General features: G+C 38.4%; 1 protein-coding gene across 2 annotated transcripts in view; it reads left to right on the top strand.

Annotated features, from left to right (window-relative positions):
- The window catches only part of SNX7 (sorting nexin 7), a 31,037-nt gene extending 13,641 nt beyond the window's left edge, over positions 1 to 17,396 (top strand). For both annotated transcript variants that reach the window (XM_037403635.1, XM_037403634.1), the window contains 3 exons: positions 1,642 to 1,728; positions 8,650 to 8,802; positions 16,995 to 17,396. In XM_037403635.1, the coding sequence (XP_037259532.1) occupies positions 1,642 to 1,728; positions 8,650 to 8,802; positions 16,995 to 17,075 (321 nt within the window). In that variant the 3' untranslated portion in view covers positions 17,076 to 17,396. The remainder of the gene's footprint in view (positions 1 to 1,641; positions 1,729 to 8,649; positions 8,803 to 16,994) is intronic.
- Positions 17,397 to 21,523: the final 4,127 nt, after the last annotated feature.

The raw sequence follows: 21,523 nt of genomic DNA on the forward strand, positions 1-21,523 counted from the left end.
TGCAGCAATAAATTGGTTATGGGGCCACATAAAACTATTTGAGGGTTTTGTGGCAGGGTGCCATTAAATATTACACAAAAAAACTATAGAAGTATCATAATATGTTTTTCAAACACAGTCCCTCTGTTTGCTGTTAGAAGTCAGCACTTGTCTATAGTTGTAGCACATTAATATTAAAATAATAGGTTTTATCTTGTAATTTAAGGAGTATTTGTGATAGAAGTTGCCAAATAGTCATTAAAACAGTTTTAAAGGAGGCAAAAGAAATGGTAAAAAAGAGAAAGCGTTTGTAATATGAAGGAAAGCTGTTCGAGACATATTTTGTTTGCTTCTGTGCTTGCAGCTAAGTATTTTCTGTATTTATCTAATCAAAAGATATTCTGAAGTATTGAAATGTAGGTTTACATTTATTCTTATTTATTCAACTATAAAGCATTAGTATGTATTACTAATCTGTTACTCAGAACTGTCCAAAGTCAGGTTTACTGATTTTTTTTCTAGTGAGTACCTGTTCAAAAAGAAACATCAAAAAATTATTTGAAAATTAACCTCCTAAATTGTTCTATTGTGTTTGTTAAGACCTCTGTAAAATAAGACAGCTAGAGAAAGTAGAGCTGCTTGTGTCCTGTGCTGTTTCAACATGCCCTGTGCTAGAGGTGATTACTGAAAACCTCTTTAGTATATGCAGGAGAAGCAGTAAAACCAGTTGTGGCAAGGTAATGTGAAACAAGGTTTTGAAATTTATAATTATATATGTCCCGTTTCTGATTTTCTTTTTCAAAGGGACTAAAGGACATTTCTGCAAGATAAGCACACCTGAGTGTGCTTTTACAGATGAGGAAACTAAGGCAAAGAGAAATTTGTAAGGCTTCGTCAAGGTCACAGAGCAAATGAGCATCGGAAATGGAAATTTAATCTGTAATACCATTCCTGTTTTGTAGTTTAACAAGTAACGTTTCTTCCCCTTTCTAATTATTTTTTGACATTATGCTAAAAATCCAATACCCGATAAGACAGTTTTAAAGGAGGTAGTAATTACATATGCTGAAAATAAGCTAGTATATCGATGTTAGAACATCTATCATTTTAATGATAATTTTATCTGATGTTTCTGAACTACATTTGGGACTTGCAAAATAATATCGAAGGTTAAAGTCACAATTTCAATAATGCTTGGTAAACCATTTTTAGTCATCCTACTTTCTATTGTAACTTTTACTCAAAGAAGACACTTTTGTTCATGAGATTTGGCAAACTCATTGTGCTGTTTTAAAATAGGAATATACAGTAAGTTGAGCTTAGTTAAGTTAGTTAAGATACTAAGTAAACCGCTGTTGCAGCTTTTCTCATACAGCGAGCAATGATATTGTATATGTCAGATTCTTTCGACACCGATTTTGGATTTACTAAGATTCTTGAAAAACACATAAGATAAAACACAGGTATTGAAAAATTGGTCTTCGTGATTTTAAGATTTTTTTTTGGAGGAAAGTACATGTATCACATCAAAATTATTAAATGGCATAATTCTGTGATCTTGCTTAAATTATTAATTAGGCAAGTTGTTTGATGGGTGGTTTTCTGAATAGATGTCTAAAATTTGGTGTAATCTGCTTCTTTTTTTTTCTCTTCTCTATTAAGGGTGTTTTGAAAAGGAGAGACCAAATTCAAGGCGAGCTTGACTCCAAAGTTGATGCTTTAGCCAATAAAAAGACAGAAAAGGATCTGGTGAGTATGTACAGAAAGCTGAAATTTCCAGGCCTTAATAACTGCAAAAGATGATCCCCTGAAGAAAGTGTGTCCTCTGAAGCCGTGCTTTGTAACTGGATGGTGCCTCTAGAATTCTCATACTTATTCTGAAAAGGTTTGGTCTTTGTAGCTATGTGTGCCAGGCAAGGGAGATCGTGAAAAGATGCAAAATTCAGTAGACAGGCTGCTGGAGCAAAGGAATGGTAATAGTGGGCGACTGCTGTGTTTTGTCAACACAGATTGTACCACAGCTTATTTTTAGCATTTCCGTTTACTTCTGCACTGGGAGTTAAAAGAAAGTAAGACTGGCTGCAGTGCTCTCGTAGCTGCTGCGCCATTCTTGTAGGAGAAGGAGAGGGAGAGGAGGTGGTTAGAATGAGCGAAGCTGTTCATTAAACTAATTTGAAATAAAAAGTTCTGGATTCTGTTCTTTCAGGTTTCGGTCTTATTTGGTTGGGCCCAGGGATATTATTTTACTTCCAGTATGACAACTTCATTCATTCTAGTGAAGTCAGGCCCATGGGAGCAGGCATCCCCAAAACCGTCGGCAAGGCTCAGCAGGCCAATGAGAGGGAACTTCTGGGATGCATATTGGCATTTTAAAATTTTTGGTTAACTCTCAGCCTAAATAATGTCCTTTTAGCACAGTGTTAACACAAGGTGTTACACAGTGTAAATAATATGTAATTGACAAATAATAATAACAACAATTTTTTAATACATCAAAGGAGATAGTCCCTGGCATTTCAGATACTTTTTATTAGGGTTGTCATAATTAGCTTTCATGTAAAGATGAGCTGTTTAGATAGTTTTTGGTACCTGAAATGCATATTTTTATTATTTCTTGTCACTGAGCTGAATAAATAATACATTGCCACTGTCTGATATCTACTATGGCTATGGTATGTTGTGTCTTGCAGTGGGACAGTAAGTACAGACCTCTGGGTCTTTTTTCTCCTGAAGTAGAAATTCTGTTTACTTCTATCTTATATTGTCCTCTCATTTCACTGCCTTTGTGTTCTCTCATCTGTTTTTGTTTCTGTACTTCCTCTGCTGCTTCTCCTGCCCTTTGTCCTTAGTTAATGTATAAAGTCTGAAGCTTTTAGAAAATGCACATGTGGGTGCCCCACAAGCCGGCAACATGCTTTAGTTGCATTGCATGTAAAAGCACAGTATATCTTAAGAGTGATCCTTATGGGTCCCTTCCAACTTGAGATAGTCTGTCATTCTAAGAATTTATTCTGGTAGAAAGGAGTGTAAGACGTCATTGCATAAGTTAATTATATGCAGCTAGTTGTATCAACTTTGTAATGTTGTGTCCCTTTTAATCAGTACTTCCTATTTGTATGGTTTGTTGGCAACCTGCTAAGAACAGTTGCATTTGCACAGAGTGATTCAGCAAAGAATTCCAATGTCATAGAGCTCGTTCAGCAGCTAGTCTTACTGCTGCCCACCATAGGTAAGAGAACATTGCCTGGCAGGATGTGGTCTTTCCAGAATGTGTTACCGGTATAATCTGATGGGGTCCTCAAACCAGGTGCATACACTGTCTTCTCCGGAACTGTTACAGACAAAAAGGAATGTTTTTCTTTTAGCATAGAGCTGATCATGCCATGTCGATTTGATATTGACAATGGTTTACTCCATAAGGAGATGTTTGTACTTGCTTCCAGTAAAGTTTTGAGATCAGTTTGCACAACCTGGTCTTTTTCACTGTTTGTTTCCAAAACTGTTTTTACAGTTTTGGTAAAAGCCTTTGGACAGTGTGATTACCCAGGTGTTCAGACTTTTGTTTTATCTTTCCAACTCCTCTGTTTCTTACTCATTTCAAAAAATCCTGTTTCTGAGAGCCTGATTCTCCTTGCAGTCTCATGAGAGCAGTAAAACAGATGTCAGTCTAATCTAATCGTAAAATCCTCTGTTCTCTAATTGAGTGGCAGCTGTGTCCTGAAGACTTTTTCTTAATTAGATGTTGAAGGCTTTTTCTATTAATGATAGTTTGGCCACAGAGAATGGTGTACTACTATTTTTAACAATTCAAGTAACTTGTTGTTTTCATCAGGTTGTTACTATGTTCTAATTTGTATTATGTGTTGAAATATTTTGCTGCCATTTTTAAGCAGACTGATTTCAGAATAAAAGGTGGTCGTAACAGAGGTACTGTTACTGGAATTGGTGTCAAACACTGAGTTTGGCTGTATTTGCGCATTTCTATTCCTAAGCAGAACTCGTGTAGCGGCTAATGATCTCATAGGTGTCAGATTGAACTGGTCAGTGCCATCTAGTAGCCAGAATTCTGCTGACAATGAGTGGTGTGAACTCTAATCTTGAAGTACATACTGTCCTGGTTTCAGCTGGGATAGAGTTAATTTTCTTCCTAGTAGCTGGTAGGGTGCGGTGTTTTGGATTTAGGATAAGAATAATGTTGCTAACATGCTGATGTTTTTAGTTGTTACTAAGCACTGTGTACACTAAGTCAAGGACTTTTCATCTTCTTACCCTGCCTCTACTACTACCAGTGAGTAGGCTGGAGGGGCACAATGAGCTAGGAGGAGATACAGCTGGCTCAGCTGACCCAAAACTAGCCAAAGGGATATTCCATACCATATGATGTCGTGCTCGGCATATAAACTGGGAGGAAAGCTGGCTGGGGGCTGGTGCTTGGGAACTCGTCAGTCGGCGGGTGGTGAGCAATTGCATTGTGCATCACTTGTTTTGTACATTGTAATTCTGTTGTTATTATTTTCCCTTTCTTTTCTATCCCATTAAACTGTCTCTGTCTCAACCCACAAATTTTACTCCTTTCCCCAGTTCTCTCTCCCATCCCACTGGGCGGAAGGGCAGTGAGCAAGTGGCTGTGTGGTGTTTAGCTGCCTGCTGGGTTAAACCACCATGATTTCCACCATAGAGATGGAATCTCAGACTGTCATTAGAGCTGATAAAAGGCGTAAGATCTTTAGCATTGGTCACAAATGCTAAACAAAATGGCAAACATTAAATAATTTAACAAACAGGAGGTTATACAGCAGGAGAATACAGAACATCCCCAAGGTCAGCGCAGCTGAAATAGGCTGGAATCTCAAATTAAACCTTATGAGATGTCAGGCTCATTGGCTGGGAAAACACATTTTCTTGAGCTGTGCTTCTGCCACCAAGCTTTTAGAAAGCTGCTTGCGGTGCTGCTAAAAAGCCAAAACCTCGTCTCCCATGCCAAAATTCAGTCCATGAAGGCGGCAGTTGTTCAGGGTATGGAAGGTTTGAAGGCTGTGCTTCTGGATGCAGGCTGTGACAGGGATACTTGGGAGGACTTTGGTGCCCTCCTGCTTATCTAGACCTTTTTTACTTCTAGAGCTCTGGCTGTAAAGATGTTGGAGTTTTTTGACTCCATTGCTCCCACACTCCATTCTGAAGGTGTACACAGCAATGCTAGTGCCTCCCTCTGTGGTTTGGGAGTTTTCAACAGCTTTGGTACTGCCACTAGTGTTAACAGTAATTCTGACAAAAGGTTGGTATAATGTACTCTGACAGAACCAGATAAGCATTAAATGCTAACTTAAGGACTCCAGTATTCAGGCTTGAAACTGAGTAGTAAAGAGATTAAATGCTGAATCTATCACATTCTGAATATATCTTATGTTTTAACTGCAGGCTAAAAAGGGTTAGTATCACCAAGCTGTAGGATTATTTCATGTAGCAGATAGAAAAGCATGCTATTTTGCATAGTGAGATAGTCTAAAATGCTGCGTCACTTACCAGGTAGTTTGGCTCACGGGCCAAGTCTCTTTGGCTACAGGCTCACTGTTCACGTCGGGTAGTGCTCTGCCCTAGCTGCCTCCCACCTTCCCGTCCCGTGCTCTGACGTCTGGTTAGCACTGTGCTGGCTTTTTCTGGCCATCACTGATGTGAGGTTTAACTTACCACACAGGCTGCCTCAGTGAGGTCAACATAAAAAAATGGATCCAGAATCATATTTACTTTGAAGGATAAATTGTAACAATGTACATCTTATAAATGAGGAACACACTAGGCAGATGTTTTTGTTGAGACTAAGCCATTATTCTTTGATTTCTGCTGTCATGGCCCCTGAAGAGGGTGGCATTTGTGTTTCTTTTCAGTTGTGAAAAAGTAGATCTTATACCTCTGTACCTGAGATGAGGGAGTGCGGCATAACGCCGTCTTTAGACCTTAAGTCCAACCCTTGCCTTGATACAACAGACAGTTTCTTTTGGGCTTTACAGGGTGATGTGTAAACCACATATCCAGGCAGGGATGTAGAACAGTCTGCCTTGTCCACATGATGTGACTACACCGTGGAAGAAAGTCATAGTTCCTAGAAAAGGCAATACAAAAACAAACTGAAAAATGAATATCTTAAAGATATGAAGGACAAGATAAGGGAAAGCTGCTGCAGCCAGGACTTCTAAGTTGGAAGAGTTCTTTATGTCTATAGCCTAGCTCATTCCCATATAGGGACTTTTTCTGCAAAAGCAGAAAATGGATCCAACTGCCTTTCCTACTCTTAAATCATTTAAAAATATTCACTTTTCAGTATTCGGTGTGCATTCATTTTTGGTGTTTGAAGGAAAGGCAATTAACCTGGGACATGTCCAAGATACGAAATCCAGCTGCCTGTAATTCCTTTAAAGGAAATTTCCCCACATTCAAGTTTTAGATTGACCTTTTCAGATTGAATACAGTGTTGGTAGTTGAAATTACCCTTGTCCATAGTTTAATTACTGGTCTGCCTAGATAATTGAACTTGGACTTTTCAGTAAAGTAGAAATAATATTTTGCATTTTGTTCTTGATTAATAACCAGTATTTCATTAATCTAGAAGTGTGGCAAGGGAAATCAATGTAGAAATCAAGTCTAAACTAGAAACATTTATTCATCTGTGTATTGTGGAATGTGGAGAAAATCCATTCAGATGAAATTTTCAGTTTTACTAGCTGAGTTTTTGGTTACTTTAAGAGCTGAAGGATTCTAGTATGTCAGACTGAATTGTGATCTGTGGTTTGTGAATTAAGCACTGGGCTGAGGTTCTGTGACCATTTCTGGCAGTGTTGCTTTGTTCGTGTCTGATGGCGGCAGCACTGCTGGCTGTTGTACTGGAACTCTGTCTTCCTTGCATGGTTCAAGCTGCAGACTGCACACCAAGACTTCCCACATCCTGCTGTGAATTTTGATGTTTCTGCATTCTGCCAATAGCGTAAGCTTTCCTTGAAAATCCCGGAAGTTAACCCTGGCATCCTAAAGTTCATATAATGAAAGCACCAACTCTGCAGAGAGCATAAGCACATATGCAACTTTACAGGGGTGTTGTATGAGGAAAAAACCAATCTGCCTGAAAGCAGAATACAAGGAAGAAGAGGATGATGTGTGGGACCTGAGTTGCAATGGAAACAACACAAAGAGATGAACTTTTCCTGCTGGATGTTCCTCATTGGTGGTGTTTCTGCCTGACCTCCCTCCTGCTGCAGACAGTCGCTGTGCAGTACCAGCAGATTGTGGTGGGTTGACCTTGGCTGGACACCTGGTGCCCACCAAGCCACTCTATCACTCCCCTCCTCAGCAGAATGGGGCTGGGAGGTGGGTGGGAAATAAGGTGGAAAAAACCTTGTGGGTCAAGATAAAGACAGTTTCATGAAGCAACAGCAAAGGTCATGTACATAGAAGCAAAGGAAAACAAAAGATGTTACTCTCTGCTTCCCATGATCAGGTGATGTTTGGCCACTTCCCGGGAAGCAGGGCTTCAGTACGCGTAGCGGTTGCTCTGGAAGACAAATGCCGTAAATAACGAATGCCCTGCCTTCCTCCTCCTTGCTCTTCGCTTTTATATCTGAGCAGATGTCATACGGTACAGAGTATCCCTTTGGTCACTTTGGGTCAGCTGTCCTGGCTGCGTCCCCTGCCAAGACCTGCCCCCCCCAGCCTGGGGTGGGTGGTTGGAGAAGCCGTGGTGCTGCGGGAGCCCCGCTCAGCAGCAGAACCCCAGTGGGCTGTCACCGCCAGCGGGCACCGGTGCGAGCGCAGCACTGCAGGGCTGCTGGGGGCTCGGCCAGGCCCAGCACACAGCTGAATTTGCACTGTAACTGCAGGTGTACCTTGTTCTGTGACTGGGTGCCAGCCAGAATTGACACAGCTGATAAGTAAATGACAACAGGTCACAAAATTATTGAGAGGACTAGAAGACTCATTAGACAGAGGGCCTCTGTCCACTTACTCATCCCCATTAGCTGAAAAGTCACTTTGTGCATCTACAGTAATTAGAAGCAAATAATGTCTGTGGAGTAGCCCTCAAGGTTTTTCATCAAGGATCACTGCAAAAGGGTTTCTTCACTGCAGAAGTCCTTTCGTTTAATTTCTTTCTCTGTTTCTGTATTTCTCTCTCCCTCAAATGGTCGCGCAGCGGTTAGGTCCACAAAAAAAGATGGCAAGGTGACAGGCAAGAATTCAGAAAGTTTGTTCTTTTAATTTCTTCTGTCTTCTCCCCATTCTCGTTTCTCCTGGGGTTATCAAAGGTTTTGTCAGGGTTCTCTCAGCTTTTCTGGCCAAATCTAATTTGTATAGTTGATTCTGCTTCAGTAAAGCCCCCTGTATTTTCCTTGTTAGATGCATTACTGTCAACTGCTAGTCAAGAGGCACCAGTCTGTAACTTCTCAGTCAAAAACAATATCTTCAGCAACACTTTAATTCCGGACTATAATTTCTGTTACTAATATTTCAGAAATTGTACTGAGTTATTAATTAAGAATAAAATTTTAATTTATCCCTGGGGAATGATTTTCTGTCCTAAGTTAAATACCAGCCTTAGTTCTGCAGTTCTGTTTGTCTGCACTACAATCACTTTTGAAATGGTGACTTTACTGATATTTTTCAATGTTTACAATTCATATTTAGTTCTCAGAAGAGATTGGGAAACTTGAAGACAAAGTCGAATGTGCCAATAATGCTCTGAAAGCAGATTGGGACAGGTGGAAGCAGAACATGCAGTGTGATATGAGATCAACGTTCACTAATGTGGCTGAGAACAATCTCCGTTATTATGAAGAGGTAAAACCCTTTCTCATAGCAATGTTATTACTTCAATGGAGAAGTCCAAGGGTTGTCTGTAAAGAGAAATTTTGCATTTTAGTTCAAACCTGTGTTAACTTCAGAACCAGTTTTTGCGGGGAGGCAGTTATCCTTATTTTGACACGTTTCAAGCAAAATGTGTTTTATTTGTGCCCAAGTAGTTGATCCTGAGTTCATCATCGACAGAGGGCACTCTTGTTTTACTAACCACAGCAATCTGGAACATATTTTCCGGTTCAACATCAGCTGCTATATTTCAGTTTGGAAACCTTTTGCTGTAACTGCATGAAGAAGCCCTCTGGAAAGCTCAGACTTGTGTAAATGATCTTGTATGAGGAAAACGTTTGAATGTGATTCCATTTCAGACAGCACATTCTTTCTCTAAGGAATTGCCTTTCATGAGTAATCAGACTTTACAAGGATAAAGAAGAACAATACAATTTTGAGAAATCAATATGAAAAGCTTATTGCACTTTTCTAAAAAATACAAATGCTGCAAGTGTATGCAATGAATACATTGTATCTTTTTGTAATTGAAAGTCACTGCTTCAGAAAGAAAGAAAAATGTTGGAATTAATTCTGATTCTCACCTTAAATGCCATGGCTCATATTATTGGTAGAATTCTCTTTTACAAGAGTATATACTAAGAAAGAGAAATTGAAGGCATATAACAAAACATGTGAAGCATTCTGTGAAGTTTCTTCATGGGGAACACGTTAACTGAAGTATGCATTTTGAAAATATCCCATATGTCTTGAATTTTTTTAAAGTATTTCTCCTTAGTTTGGGTAGAAAAAAACTGAATTCACTAAGCCATCTATTAGTCATAAATTAGTAATTTTTACGATAGATGTTGATTTCTATATACTAAACTTTATATGGATTGCCTGTTAGCCAGTGACAGTGCCCTGATTTTACAAATCATTTTGTTAAAACATAATTGAAAAGACAGAGCTCTTGATCATCAAGCCTAATTAATTAACATACAGTCTGTGAGATGCATGGACATTGACAATCTGTTGTTACATATTAAGATCAAAATATTTTCTGAAATCAGGCAGCAAGCTTTTGGCATCTTCTCACATTTTCTTCAGTTATTGATGATCTCTGACTTCTATATCAGCAATACATATGTTAAAATCATGCTAAATATATGGGAATATTTTGTTAATGAATGATTAGCTAAATGAAAATACAAAAATAATTCTTTGGTTCTCTTTCCTGTCTAGAAATGCCTTTTGCTGGATTAGAATTTTAATTTAGAACACCAAAGCTCGTACTGTACATGAAATGACTATCATTAAGTCACAGCCTGCAGAAAATGCTTCAGCTGTCTCTGTAACTGCCAGTGGTTCTTCTTAAATAGCCTCTGAAATACCAGACAAACTCATTTATACAGAGACATTATTCTTTGTTGGTGCTTTTATTGAATATTGAAATCTGCATAAAACATTTTTGCTGTTACATCTTGGTAGATCTAGATTTTAGAAGAAAAACACCTTATCTTACGGCAGCAGTTGCAATAATAGAAAACATTGTGCTAAGTGTATCACTCATTCTTTGCAAAGTGCGGGCTTACCAATTTTTTTCTGTTTTATCAGAAAAACATTATCTTAATCCTGATATTCAAGAGAAATTGATAAAATTAATATTTAATGGGAGTTTTGGTCTAAAATTTGCGTGTTTATTGGAGACCTGTGGTTATTGCTGATGGTTAATTATTGGAGAAGTGATTACTGTCAGAGGCCCTTATATTACAAACTACAGGTATGCAATGCAGCCCTGAGAACAGCAGAAAAAAAAGAAGCCCTGGCATCTGCTTTCACTGTTTGGAAGTAAAACTTCAGGAAGGGATTCTCAGAAACCTGAGAATCAGAATATGATCTTTATGCTTTCAGTAGAAAACAAAATCCTGCCTTAAAGATAATAGTTTTAAGTCTCGCTCATTAAACTCATGCATACAGTGCTTGTTACAGTCTTTTTCACTTGTTCAGTTATTACTTGCATCATTAGCATTCTCTCAGGTCTGAAGTTAAATTACTTGTTCACACTTTTGATGCACCATTTGACACTTACTAAGCCTTTTCTTGCTGTAGCATGCCTCATCTTATTTCCTGCCTTTCCCCACACCTCCCCCCCCAAAAGCATGTTCTCTGCATGTTCTCATGCCATGAACACGATTCAGTTGCCCAGCTCTTCTGTCTGTCTCCTATGAGGAATCATCTGCTTTCTAACTTAGTCACTACTTACTTCTCCTCCTTTCCACAGCTTTGCCCCCCCTCTGCCCCAGTTAAATTCCTTTCTTGCCTCTCTCCAGGAGCAGTGTCCCATTCCCTTCCCTACCATAGCATTTCACTGTGTTCTGTGCTCTTTGTTATTCCCCAGTCTTGCTGACTTAATTTCCCAGGTGCACACCCTAATCAGGACTGATTCCTGTTGGTGGCCGTTCTCTGCATCCCTTACATTTCTGAGAACTACAGAGTAATGACACACAGACATCTCATGTTTTCCAGTGGCTTTTGCAGTAGAGAATCCAGTCCTTCAAGACTGTATAAAACTAAACCCAGCATGATCAAATACAACATAGCAGTGTGTCAAAGTATACTAAAATTCCTAAAATGTTAGTTGTTCTTTGTGACAGTATGGGGAAGGAGTATGGCCTTACATTTGTTTGGATTTTTCCTTGATTGTAGTTGCCTAAGGATTCTGCTGTCAACTTGTCAAGCATCACTTAGCTAGCATAAAAAAGTATGTCTCCCTTAAGCTGAATTAACGTTCACGTTACGTGAACTGTTACGTTAAAGTGTTACCTGTAATTATATTTCTCCATACTTACTAATTCAAAACAAGCAGAGGTATTTCTGTAGCCTTCCAGTTTACTGACCATCTGCATTTAATAGACTTGAATAAGAAGTATTCCCTTGTTTCTGCGGTTGTGGAACCGATCTTTGTGTCTCTCAGTGCTGTGGTAACAAAGACACTAATTAAAGCCCAGCGTTGCAAATTTACAGGGTGCTCCTATGCAGGCCTATGAGAATGAAGGCTTTCCTGCGATAATGTATGAGCTATGTTATAATACATTTAAATATAATGTTATTTAGTAGCCAAGAATTACCATGACTGACCAATTATTTGGTATTCCTGTAGCTGGTTTCAAGAGTTCATAGAGTTCTCTACTTCCTTTTCTTTGCATCTGGAAAAGAGTTGAATATGTGCTTAAGTCTCCCTGTATTCCACAAAGGCTTAAAGCCAATAACATACTGTATTAATAATGACTGTAAGTGTATTGCTGAAATAAGGAGGATTTTCTGAAGCAATATGAAAAGGTTTTACTTTTAAAAAATTCAGAACTTTACTCCTATTTCTGAAGTAAATAGCATCGATTTGTTTGCCTGACAGAGAAAAGTTCGTGAATGAACCATCTGTTAACACCGTACCATTTATTTTATTCCTTTTTCCCATGCCTGTGGTGTGACACTGTTGCCACACCTTAGTCCAGAAGAGCTGTCTGCCAAACAGCTGAAATCACAGGCTGTCCACAGGGTGGAGTTTACAGTTGAGAAGGCTGATTGTCACCAGGGTGATTTTTCTTAAATTAGGATTAGATATTCTGCAAAGCCCTAAAGATGCAGCACTACTAAAACCAAAGCAAGATACAAAGTTATTGGTAGTGGTGGTAGTGGTATTATTATTTAGCTAACATGTTTCTGGTACAAATTAGCAAAACCAAACCAGGCAATGTTGAACTCTGGCTTCAAAGAACAATAGCAATTAAACATCTATTCAGTTTTTCCTTTTGTTTTTCTCACATGTCTACTATCACATGTCTAGGATATTTACAGCATCAAAGAAAAAGAAACACTTTAATTTTTCTCAGCAAAGAACTTTGTTAACCTATTCTATTCAGGAAAAACACCTGAATAAGTGGCTAGATTTTGCAGCCCAATCCAAAGACTGGTTAGACATTATAAATCCAGCAAATGTACCACAGTTTGGTTTTCCACTGCCCATGAGACACTCTAGTAAATGCAGGAAGATTGGGTTCTTTTCATAATGTAGGATGATAATTAGTTTCGGCATTGAAAGAACATGTATTTTCTTGTGCATGGATGAGCCTTTGCTTTTAAGCATTGCCTCCAGTTTTATTTTTCTCATGTAAGATTAATCCTGTTAAACCTTCGCAGCTTCATCAGATAGAAAGCTGAAGTTATCTTTGTTATACTGGATTCTTGTTGGTATTGACACAGCTTATTCTTTTCCAAAACTATACATAACTTCCTGATTTTCTTAAATATTTCAAGCATAATTTAGTTTATTTCTGTAACCTACATGTTGTACGGACACAAATTGATCCAAAAGATTCATTAGGGCAAAACAATACCCCTTCCCCATTACGGTAACTTCCCTCTAACTCCAGAGCCCTTCTGTACATCTCTAGTAAAGTCTGCAGAAAAATATATGAGAGTTGTTTGTCCCGGAGGCCTCTGTAGTGATGCATTTAATTAGTCATTTGGTTGCCCAGCAAAAGGTTGGCTGCTCACGCATGTTGATCACATCCTACCTTAGCAATGCCTGGGAACTTAGCTAACAAACTTCATGTGATTTTCAAAAGCTCCCACATGGCTGAGCCAGTTTGTCTCTGTGAATGTTGCTTCAAAGCCAGAATCCATCTTTGAACCATAAAATTTCTTTTAAATACATTTAGGAAGATTTTTTTTCAAGTGGAAATCACTGTTTCTGTGCACTCCAGTTTTTGTTTCCTTGCACCCAGAAACTAGGGAAGTATTTTTTGTTTCTCTCTCAGACACACACAAGACTTCATTTTCGGATTCTACTCCAGAAAATGCCATCATTGAATGGTATTTTTAAGGTATCAACCATGGAAAACAGGGAACTGGAACAGAAACACACATTGCATGTGACACACTGCTGCTCTTATGATCCCTACTACATGTTCTATTTTCATATCTCCTTTTGAGTTAGATATGTAATTCTACTATATGGAAACCTTTTTTCTGTTTTTTTCTAAGAAAGATGTTGCAGAATAGAGGTGTGACCTGCATTAGTAATGTGAATATTTTAGGTGAAGTAGCCTTATTTAAGCTGTTGCTATTTCATTTTGTGTATTTAGGCTTTTTTATATCTTCTGCTGGGCTTTTACAAGTAATTGGATTACGAATTTCAGTCCTATGCATGCACATTTAATTTCCTAGGTTTGGTTTTTCTTTTTTTAGAGAAAAGATGGCTGATCCTCTATTTAGATCTCCATTTTAAACCTCCCTGGAGAATGAAGTAAAATCATTCTGTAATAATGTTGAAGTATACATCACTAACAAAATGTCGTTCATGCAGTTTATGCTGCACAATATAAAAAGCTTGAGCCTAAGGCACAGAGACCTAGTTTTGTTTTGGTATGGTTAATTATAAAACTTGTCAGCTGTAGCAGCACTGTGATGTCTGACAGTGAAATGAGCCACCATTGCTCTTACATTTTGGAAAATGTGTTTTGGTTTTATAAACAAGGATAAATTAAAAGCTGAATAACTTATGTAACTGGAAAAAATGCTTTGGATCTTCGTCTGGAAAGATTTCAGTAGATTGTATCTGTCTGGTTAAGCAACATATTGTGATTGCATGTTAACACGTGCAGTTTGGCTCAGTGTTGCAAAGATAACAGAAAGCCATTTTTACATTCTAGCCAGTGCTGATATATGTATTTTAATTCATGTTACTGAAATTACAGAATGACAGAACATGGAGTTACATGGTACAAATTAAACTGTGGTTCACACAAAAAAAGTCGTCATTGCCAGCAAAAGGCTCTTCAAGAAACAGCGATCATTTCTTGTCCCACACCTAGAAAAAGCCTAGGAAAACAGATGTGCCTTGCAGCTTTCTAGGATGGTAATCCAGGCTGAGGTAATCTAGCAAACAGAAGTCGGAGTCTGAGCACCACAGTGAAGACACGTTGCTAGCAGCTTCCTCACTGACATTTTAAAACCAAGATGCTACCTTCCAGCTCAGGCATCTCAGATAGACTCACCTGCCACAGTGTCACATGAAGTAGGGGAGAATCTAATCATCAAACCTTAAAGGCTTTATACAAAAGGTCAAAAAGACCTTTTAAGTCAGAAATCAGCTTGCAACACTTGCAGATCACTATTCATGCCAGTACTATTTTCACAGTTTCTCACTGATTTACCATTTCAAAATAAATTTCTCCAAAAAGTCAGTGGAGAAAGCAGATTTCCACATGAATCTTACGCTGTTATTCTTCTTTTCACAGTAATTCAGACCTTAGATGTGCTCTGAACAGCAGCATAATGTTGTGTGCAAATGCAGCAGAAGTTAGTTGGGGAATTTGTCAGCCAGATGGGAAAAGAAAGACTGGGGGAATAGATTCATGGTTTCCATAGTCTAGGGGACAATATATAAAAAACCCAGGAACAGTCTCTAACATGTCTGATGAACAAAAACCTCTGCAGAAATAAGCTCCCACATACTTGTTCTTTGTAATCTCTTAAGTCAGTCAACTGTTTTAGCCTATCATCATCTTGCAGACCCACGTCTTCTACTTTTGTGTGTCTTCAGAGGCATCACTGCTGACTTTTGTTTGCTTTTTCTTTTTACTTTTGTCACTCATAATTCTATGGGCATCCCTGGTTCTGTGTCCTTGTGTCATCATGGATTCCCCCAAGTCCAGTCATCCTGTGTGTCTTCATTTTGCTTTTTGAGCTTATACTTTAACATTATTCATGACTGTCAGATCCTCCCACTTGTCTGCTTGCACATGGATATGCAATAATACCAGGACCTGAGCTCTTTAATGCGGTATGATTAAATCTACATATTTAATGGCAGAGTTTTGAAGTCATTCACTAGAGCTGTCTAACACGACAGAGTTCAGTGGCTATATTCAAGCAGCATGAATGCTAACATATTGTCTGTGTCTTCTAAGCAATGACAGATGGATGCTAGATACTTCATTGTAGGTGGGCACAGCAAATTACTATGGCTTAAATAGCTTATGGCAAAAGTTTTCACTCAGGAAACGATGCTGTTTTCAAGGTACTGATTTAATTAAAAGTTCAGATAATATAAAATTAATTATAAAATTAATTAATATAAAAGAAAACATTTCCTGATAAATTTCAGAAGCCTATTGTATATCACATTCTTCAGGAAAAAAACGGTGTACAGTAAGTAGTAAATAAGCTTCACTGTCAAGAGCAATAGATGTGAATGTGTAAGTCAACTTTTTATTAGAATGTTTCCATTTCCTTTTTTTTTTCAATAGCATCAAAACAATAAAATTATTGCATGAATTTGCCTGCCATGTTCTAATGACAGACTTGAAACAGTGGAAACTTGGTACTTTGAGTAACAAGCATCACCACACCACAGGTTGCCTAGCGATAGCCCTGCCATGACTCTCAACACTAATCTATGATTTATAATGGTTTGCTAAGCTGCCAACACTCACTTAAGCTAAATTGAACCTAAGTCATTTGGGGATTTTTTTTTTTTCTTTTTTTTCCATTTTACTGCCTACAATCTTGGTGCTTCAAATACAAAAATTAGTTTGTACAATTATGTTTTTCCATGAGGAGAAAAATGCCACGTGTTGTAAGGATGACAATTTCCCCACCCCTCCAGCCCCCGTCTTTCTGGTCCCATTTCTTTCCCATTACTCAGGGGAAAAATTAATTCCCTCTGTGTTTAGAAAAAAAAAGTTTTAATTTAACTTGGAAAGAAAATTGGCTATACAATAGGAATCCACAGAGATTACAAGGAAACTGCCTGACAGTGTGCTTTCTATTTGGAAGCGATCTTGGCCTGTAACTAAAGGGAGAGATTAAAGAAGAGCATAATTAATGTTAGCATCTTCCATGCTAACACATACAATTATGATGCTCACACTGTGCGCTTGTCATTATGTAAAAGTGACCTTTACAGCTCACTCAGCATGTTGGCTAACATTTTGCATATCACTTAGCTGCCTAGGAAACCATATTTTGCTTTTACCATAGTCCCACAAAAAGCAGTTTGTGACAATGCTTATGTATTCTGTGATTATTTATTCTTTCTTTTTTCTCTCCTTGGCTGCCAGTTTTACAGAAATCTCCCTATGCACTATATTCATATGTATCTGTGTTGGTTTTTTTTTAAGTGCCTTGCTACATGGGAGTCCTTCCTAGCATCTCAAACAGTGGATCTTCATGCGGAAGCAGATTCTGAAGATAGACCCTGAGTAATATCTCTGCTCCATCTCTGCCTTTTCCATGCAGTTTCTGCCAACCAAAGTGCTTTATACGAGATCAGATACATTATTAAATTTAACTGTTAAAAATCAGTGAAATGCAGGAAACCAGCTTATTGAAAACTCAGGTATTCTAGTCCTGAAATACATTTTGGAACATGCTATGTATTGCTTTATATTGCTTAGCTGTGATTTTACATATTTTTATGCAAGTGTTTGCATACAATTGTTTTCATAAATATTGCAAAATTTGGATATAAAATATTTTAAATATGTAAAAATAGCTCAATTTTAATAAAAAAAATTTAATAAGGAAAGCTTGTCTTCATTCTGTAACTTAGTCTTTAAGAATTGTTTTGGTATTTTAGCATGCTTATTATATTCTCTTTGCTGAGTAATTTCCAGTATTGTAACATTACCTAGTGTAGTCTTCAAGGAGCTCTTTAGGATTATTTCAATAGATTGTGCTAGTCACCTGATGACAACATGGTACGGAAAGATGCTGAACATGTGCTGTGAGACTGATGCTGCTTTAAAGTGGTGTTAATTCAGTTTTCAGTTTGCAGTACTTACGTATCTATTAAACATCTTCAATTTGTCTTTTTTAAAGGATAAAGAAAACCCTGACAGTTCATGAAACAGACTATCTCTGCTATGATACATTAGTCACAGGACTGATCCTGCCAACACAGGAGCTTCCATTTGGAGTTTGCAGGATCAAGCCTTCTACTCCCATGGCTAACCCTCCTGAAATCCTGAAGTTCCTTCCTCTTTGGATAGCCAGTGTGGAAGAGAAAGGGATAAGAAAGGAAAAGAGAGTTTTGCATTAAAATGATTATCTGATTCACTCATGCAATATGCATTGAAGTGTTCCAGTCATTGAATTATTCCACCCAAAAGGTCTGTCAGTCTGCATTTTTAATTCCTGCAGTTCTTCTTCCTGGTAGTTGAGGTCTGAGCAAGTCTAAGTCTGAATATGGAAAGAATGAGGTACAAGAATTGGAGACAGCCCAACTGCAGCTCTGGCCTTACAGAACAGCAGGGCTTCAGCTGTCACCTCTGCCTTTTGTGGTTGTATTTTGTGAGCTTGCTCTTGCCAGAGACCTAATGGCTGCGGAGGGTCAGTTCCCAAGCACATGGCTGCACGTGGGTGGCCGTGGGCCTGTCCAAGCTGGACAAGTCATCGTGTAGCTTTGATCTTAAGAAATGTAGATTGCAAGTGGATCCTGGAATACCAGTATGGCCTTTTCAGCAATGGAAGTAAGACTGCTCTCATGCTGCCTCCATGCAGTATTAATGAAAGGTCAGCTTATTTTTTTTTCCTTTTATTCAGCTATAAAATAGCAGTTAAGATGCCTCTGAAATGCTGCTGCAGGAAGCATGCATCTCTGCCAGCACGGACAACTCACAGACAGGACCTGGGTCCATGTTAGGAAGGCAGTGTGGTGCCCAAGGGCTGTGCCACGCAGTGTCCTTGTCCAGCAGTGCTGGCAGTGGATGCTCACAGGAGGCATGGAAGAACAACATGGCTGGACTATGCTCTTTTTCCATATCCTTCCTGCTGATTTTTATTTTTTAGTATCAGTGTTTCTGTCAATGTGCTTAGTAGCCCTTAATGCCTTTCCCTGTGCCTTATTTTCTTTTTTTTTCCCATCTAAATTTCTAGTATTTACCATGCTGAATATCAATGGATTCCACAATTTAATTTGCAGGAAAAATCAATTAATTTTGTGATTGGCTAACCCTGCTACCCAGTATCAGGTAACGCCCTCTGCCTCTTAAACTGTGAGAAGAGATGAACAATTGTTTCCTATTTGTCTTCCCTGTGCCACTCAAGAATTTACAAACCTCTATGGTGTCTTCCAAGTGCTGCTTCTTTCCCCAGAGGAAAAACCGTACCTTAATATCTTGTGCAAAGGACATTTTACATCTGTGCTCATTGTTATTGCTCTTCTCTGTATTTTCTAGTTCTGCTGCAACCAATGTTCAAAATGCAGGCACGCCAGAAATGTACTTGTTGACATAATGATGCTTTTATTTTTTTCATCATTCTTTCCTATTAATTCCTAATTTATTTTTTAAAGTACCACTGAATGCTGAGCTGCCATTCCATAGAACTGTCCACTAACATTAAGAGCTATTCTGAAGGTTACTAAATAATTTAATTTCCATCAGTGTGTATATACAGGAGAATTGAGTTTTCCCCAGTGAGCATTAATTTGCATTTATTAATACTCAATTTTGCCTGCTGTTTTTAGCTCCTAATCTCTCAGTAGTGTACAGTCCTATAAACAGGATTCCAACAAGACAGACAGCAGTAACACTCTGAATACCAGATAAGCAAAAGTTCAAGAAATTGAGCTTGAACAGTCTTACCTGGAAGGATAAGTATAACCAAAAATTAAATACCATGCCCTAATCCAGGCTCCTCATGCCAAAGTGCGTTGCATTGATTTTATCTGTATGTTCTGCCAGAGCATCTGAGGCATCTGGAAATCAGAAGCATCATTGGAGATTTGGCATTCTGGGTAAATACAGGGCTGCAGTTCATTATGTTCATGATTTATTTTTACTTTCTTTTCCTTTTTAGCTAGGCCATAACTTATGGGTGGAAAGGCTTTAGTGATCAGTTATACAGAGGCTTTCTTGTGACCATGTTTTTCTGATTTCTAGTAGCACTAGCATCATGCAAAACCAAGGTCTGTTAGTAAAATCAAACGTTGTCCTTTCTGTGTTATGCATATACTTCTGAAAAGTATAATTTTAGAAAGCCTACTGTATATTTAAATCTATTTCCAAAGATTTTTCTTTCATGAAGTCTCACCTTCCTTAGGCTAATACTTAGAAAGTGCTTAAATTATTTGATTACTCAAAACCAATCTGCCTATTCTTACTGGATTTTCTTTCTGCTGTTTTCACATAGCTTTGTTAGAGCCCACCACTTTAAATCATTTCCGAAGTGCCAGAAGTCCAATGAGGTGTTCAACTTTTAGGTGCTTACAGCTACAAGCTTTCATCTAGAGGCCTAGACTTCTTTATGCAGATTGCAGACTGAAATTAATTAAACACTTAAAAGGCAAAACTGATCTTCAAGAAAAGAAATCAGTGTAAAAATGGTGCGATGTTTTAGTATGTCTGTTTGCAGAGAGCATGAAACAACTCTGAGTGGTAGAAAGTTTCTCATCCAGCTGTGTGGGTTTTGTTCTGAAATTTATGTGAGATCACTTCAAAAACATTAATGTTTTACTGTAAAATAGAAAATTCGAATGCACCTTCAGTTTCCTAGCTAGATAATCACCACCTGCAGAATACAGAAGCAGCACAGCTTATCAGCTTCCTTAGGCAGGCAAAGAAAATGTGACTGTGTTTTCTTTGCTCATTTTTTTGCAGTGATGCCCTTTCTGCCCAGCATCTGAGACAGAACCACTGGCAGGTAGTCACGACTTACTTTCGAAGTGCCCATTACAGCATTCTGAAATTATGTACAGGTACTTGGAAAGCACAAGTCAGATAAATATTTAAACAAAAGAAAAGAGGCCTCATTTTGCTCAGTTCAGTGTGCAAGACCCAGCTCCTGACTAACCACGAGCTTCCTCAAGGAGAAGTGTGGTTGCACAGTTTGTAGGGCTGCAAAGTTCAGTCATCATGGTCTGTGTCTTCACCATAAAAAGGAAACAATTCCAAGACAGAAGAAAAGGTCAGTTGCTGAGAACATGCCTCTTGAACATACCACAGCGGTTCATACCTAGGGCCTGTAAACAACGCATTTCTCTCTCTCGTTAGACTGAAAACACACACAAAGATCAAAAAGCTTCTCAGCTACTGGAGAGGTAGAGAAGCTTATTAAATACAGAGTGAGTAAAAGAAATGTTGGCCAACAAACTGAACCTTAAACTCATTCAAGAAACCTATCGTGTTGCTTTTCCAAGCTGCACCAATGTTGGGGCGCAGCCCCCCTGTTGGCAGTGGCTCTGCCTGACTGGGAGGAACAGCGAAGTGGCAGTTCATCCGAACCTGAACGTGACACCACAAACTTCCAGGGAGGGTTTGGGGACCTGAAATGTGAAGGTACATCCTGTTTTAGGCAAGGTACACAATTAAAGAAATGCCGAACTGTAAAAGGATATCCTTGTTTAAAATATAATGGGGAAAACAATCAAAAAACATTAGTTTTCCTACAGGCAAAAAGCCATACTTCAAGGTTTAACATTTTTGATCTAGACTATTACATGACACTGAGTTTTCAGCAGGGATAATTCCTTTGATAATTGTATTGCTTAGAAGGTTAGTTAAGGAATAAGCATCATTATGTCTGCATTAATAATTAACCAAGAATTGCCAGTAAGCCATTACCTGTAAATGCCAAACTAAGACACCTTCCTGGAATCAAGGTAATGTTGATTACCTGGTGTAGGGAAGATTCACTTTTCTTTAAGTAA

The sequence above is a fragment of the Falco rusticolus genome, chromosome 11 (genome assembly GCF_015220075.1).
Source record: "Falco rusticolus isolate bFalRus1 chromosome 11, bFalRus1.pri, whole genome shotgun sequence".
NCBI classification, from domain to species: domain Eukaryota; kingdom Metazoa; phylum Chordata; class Aves; order Falconiformes; family Falconidae; genus Falco; species Falco rusticolus.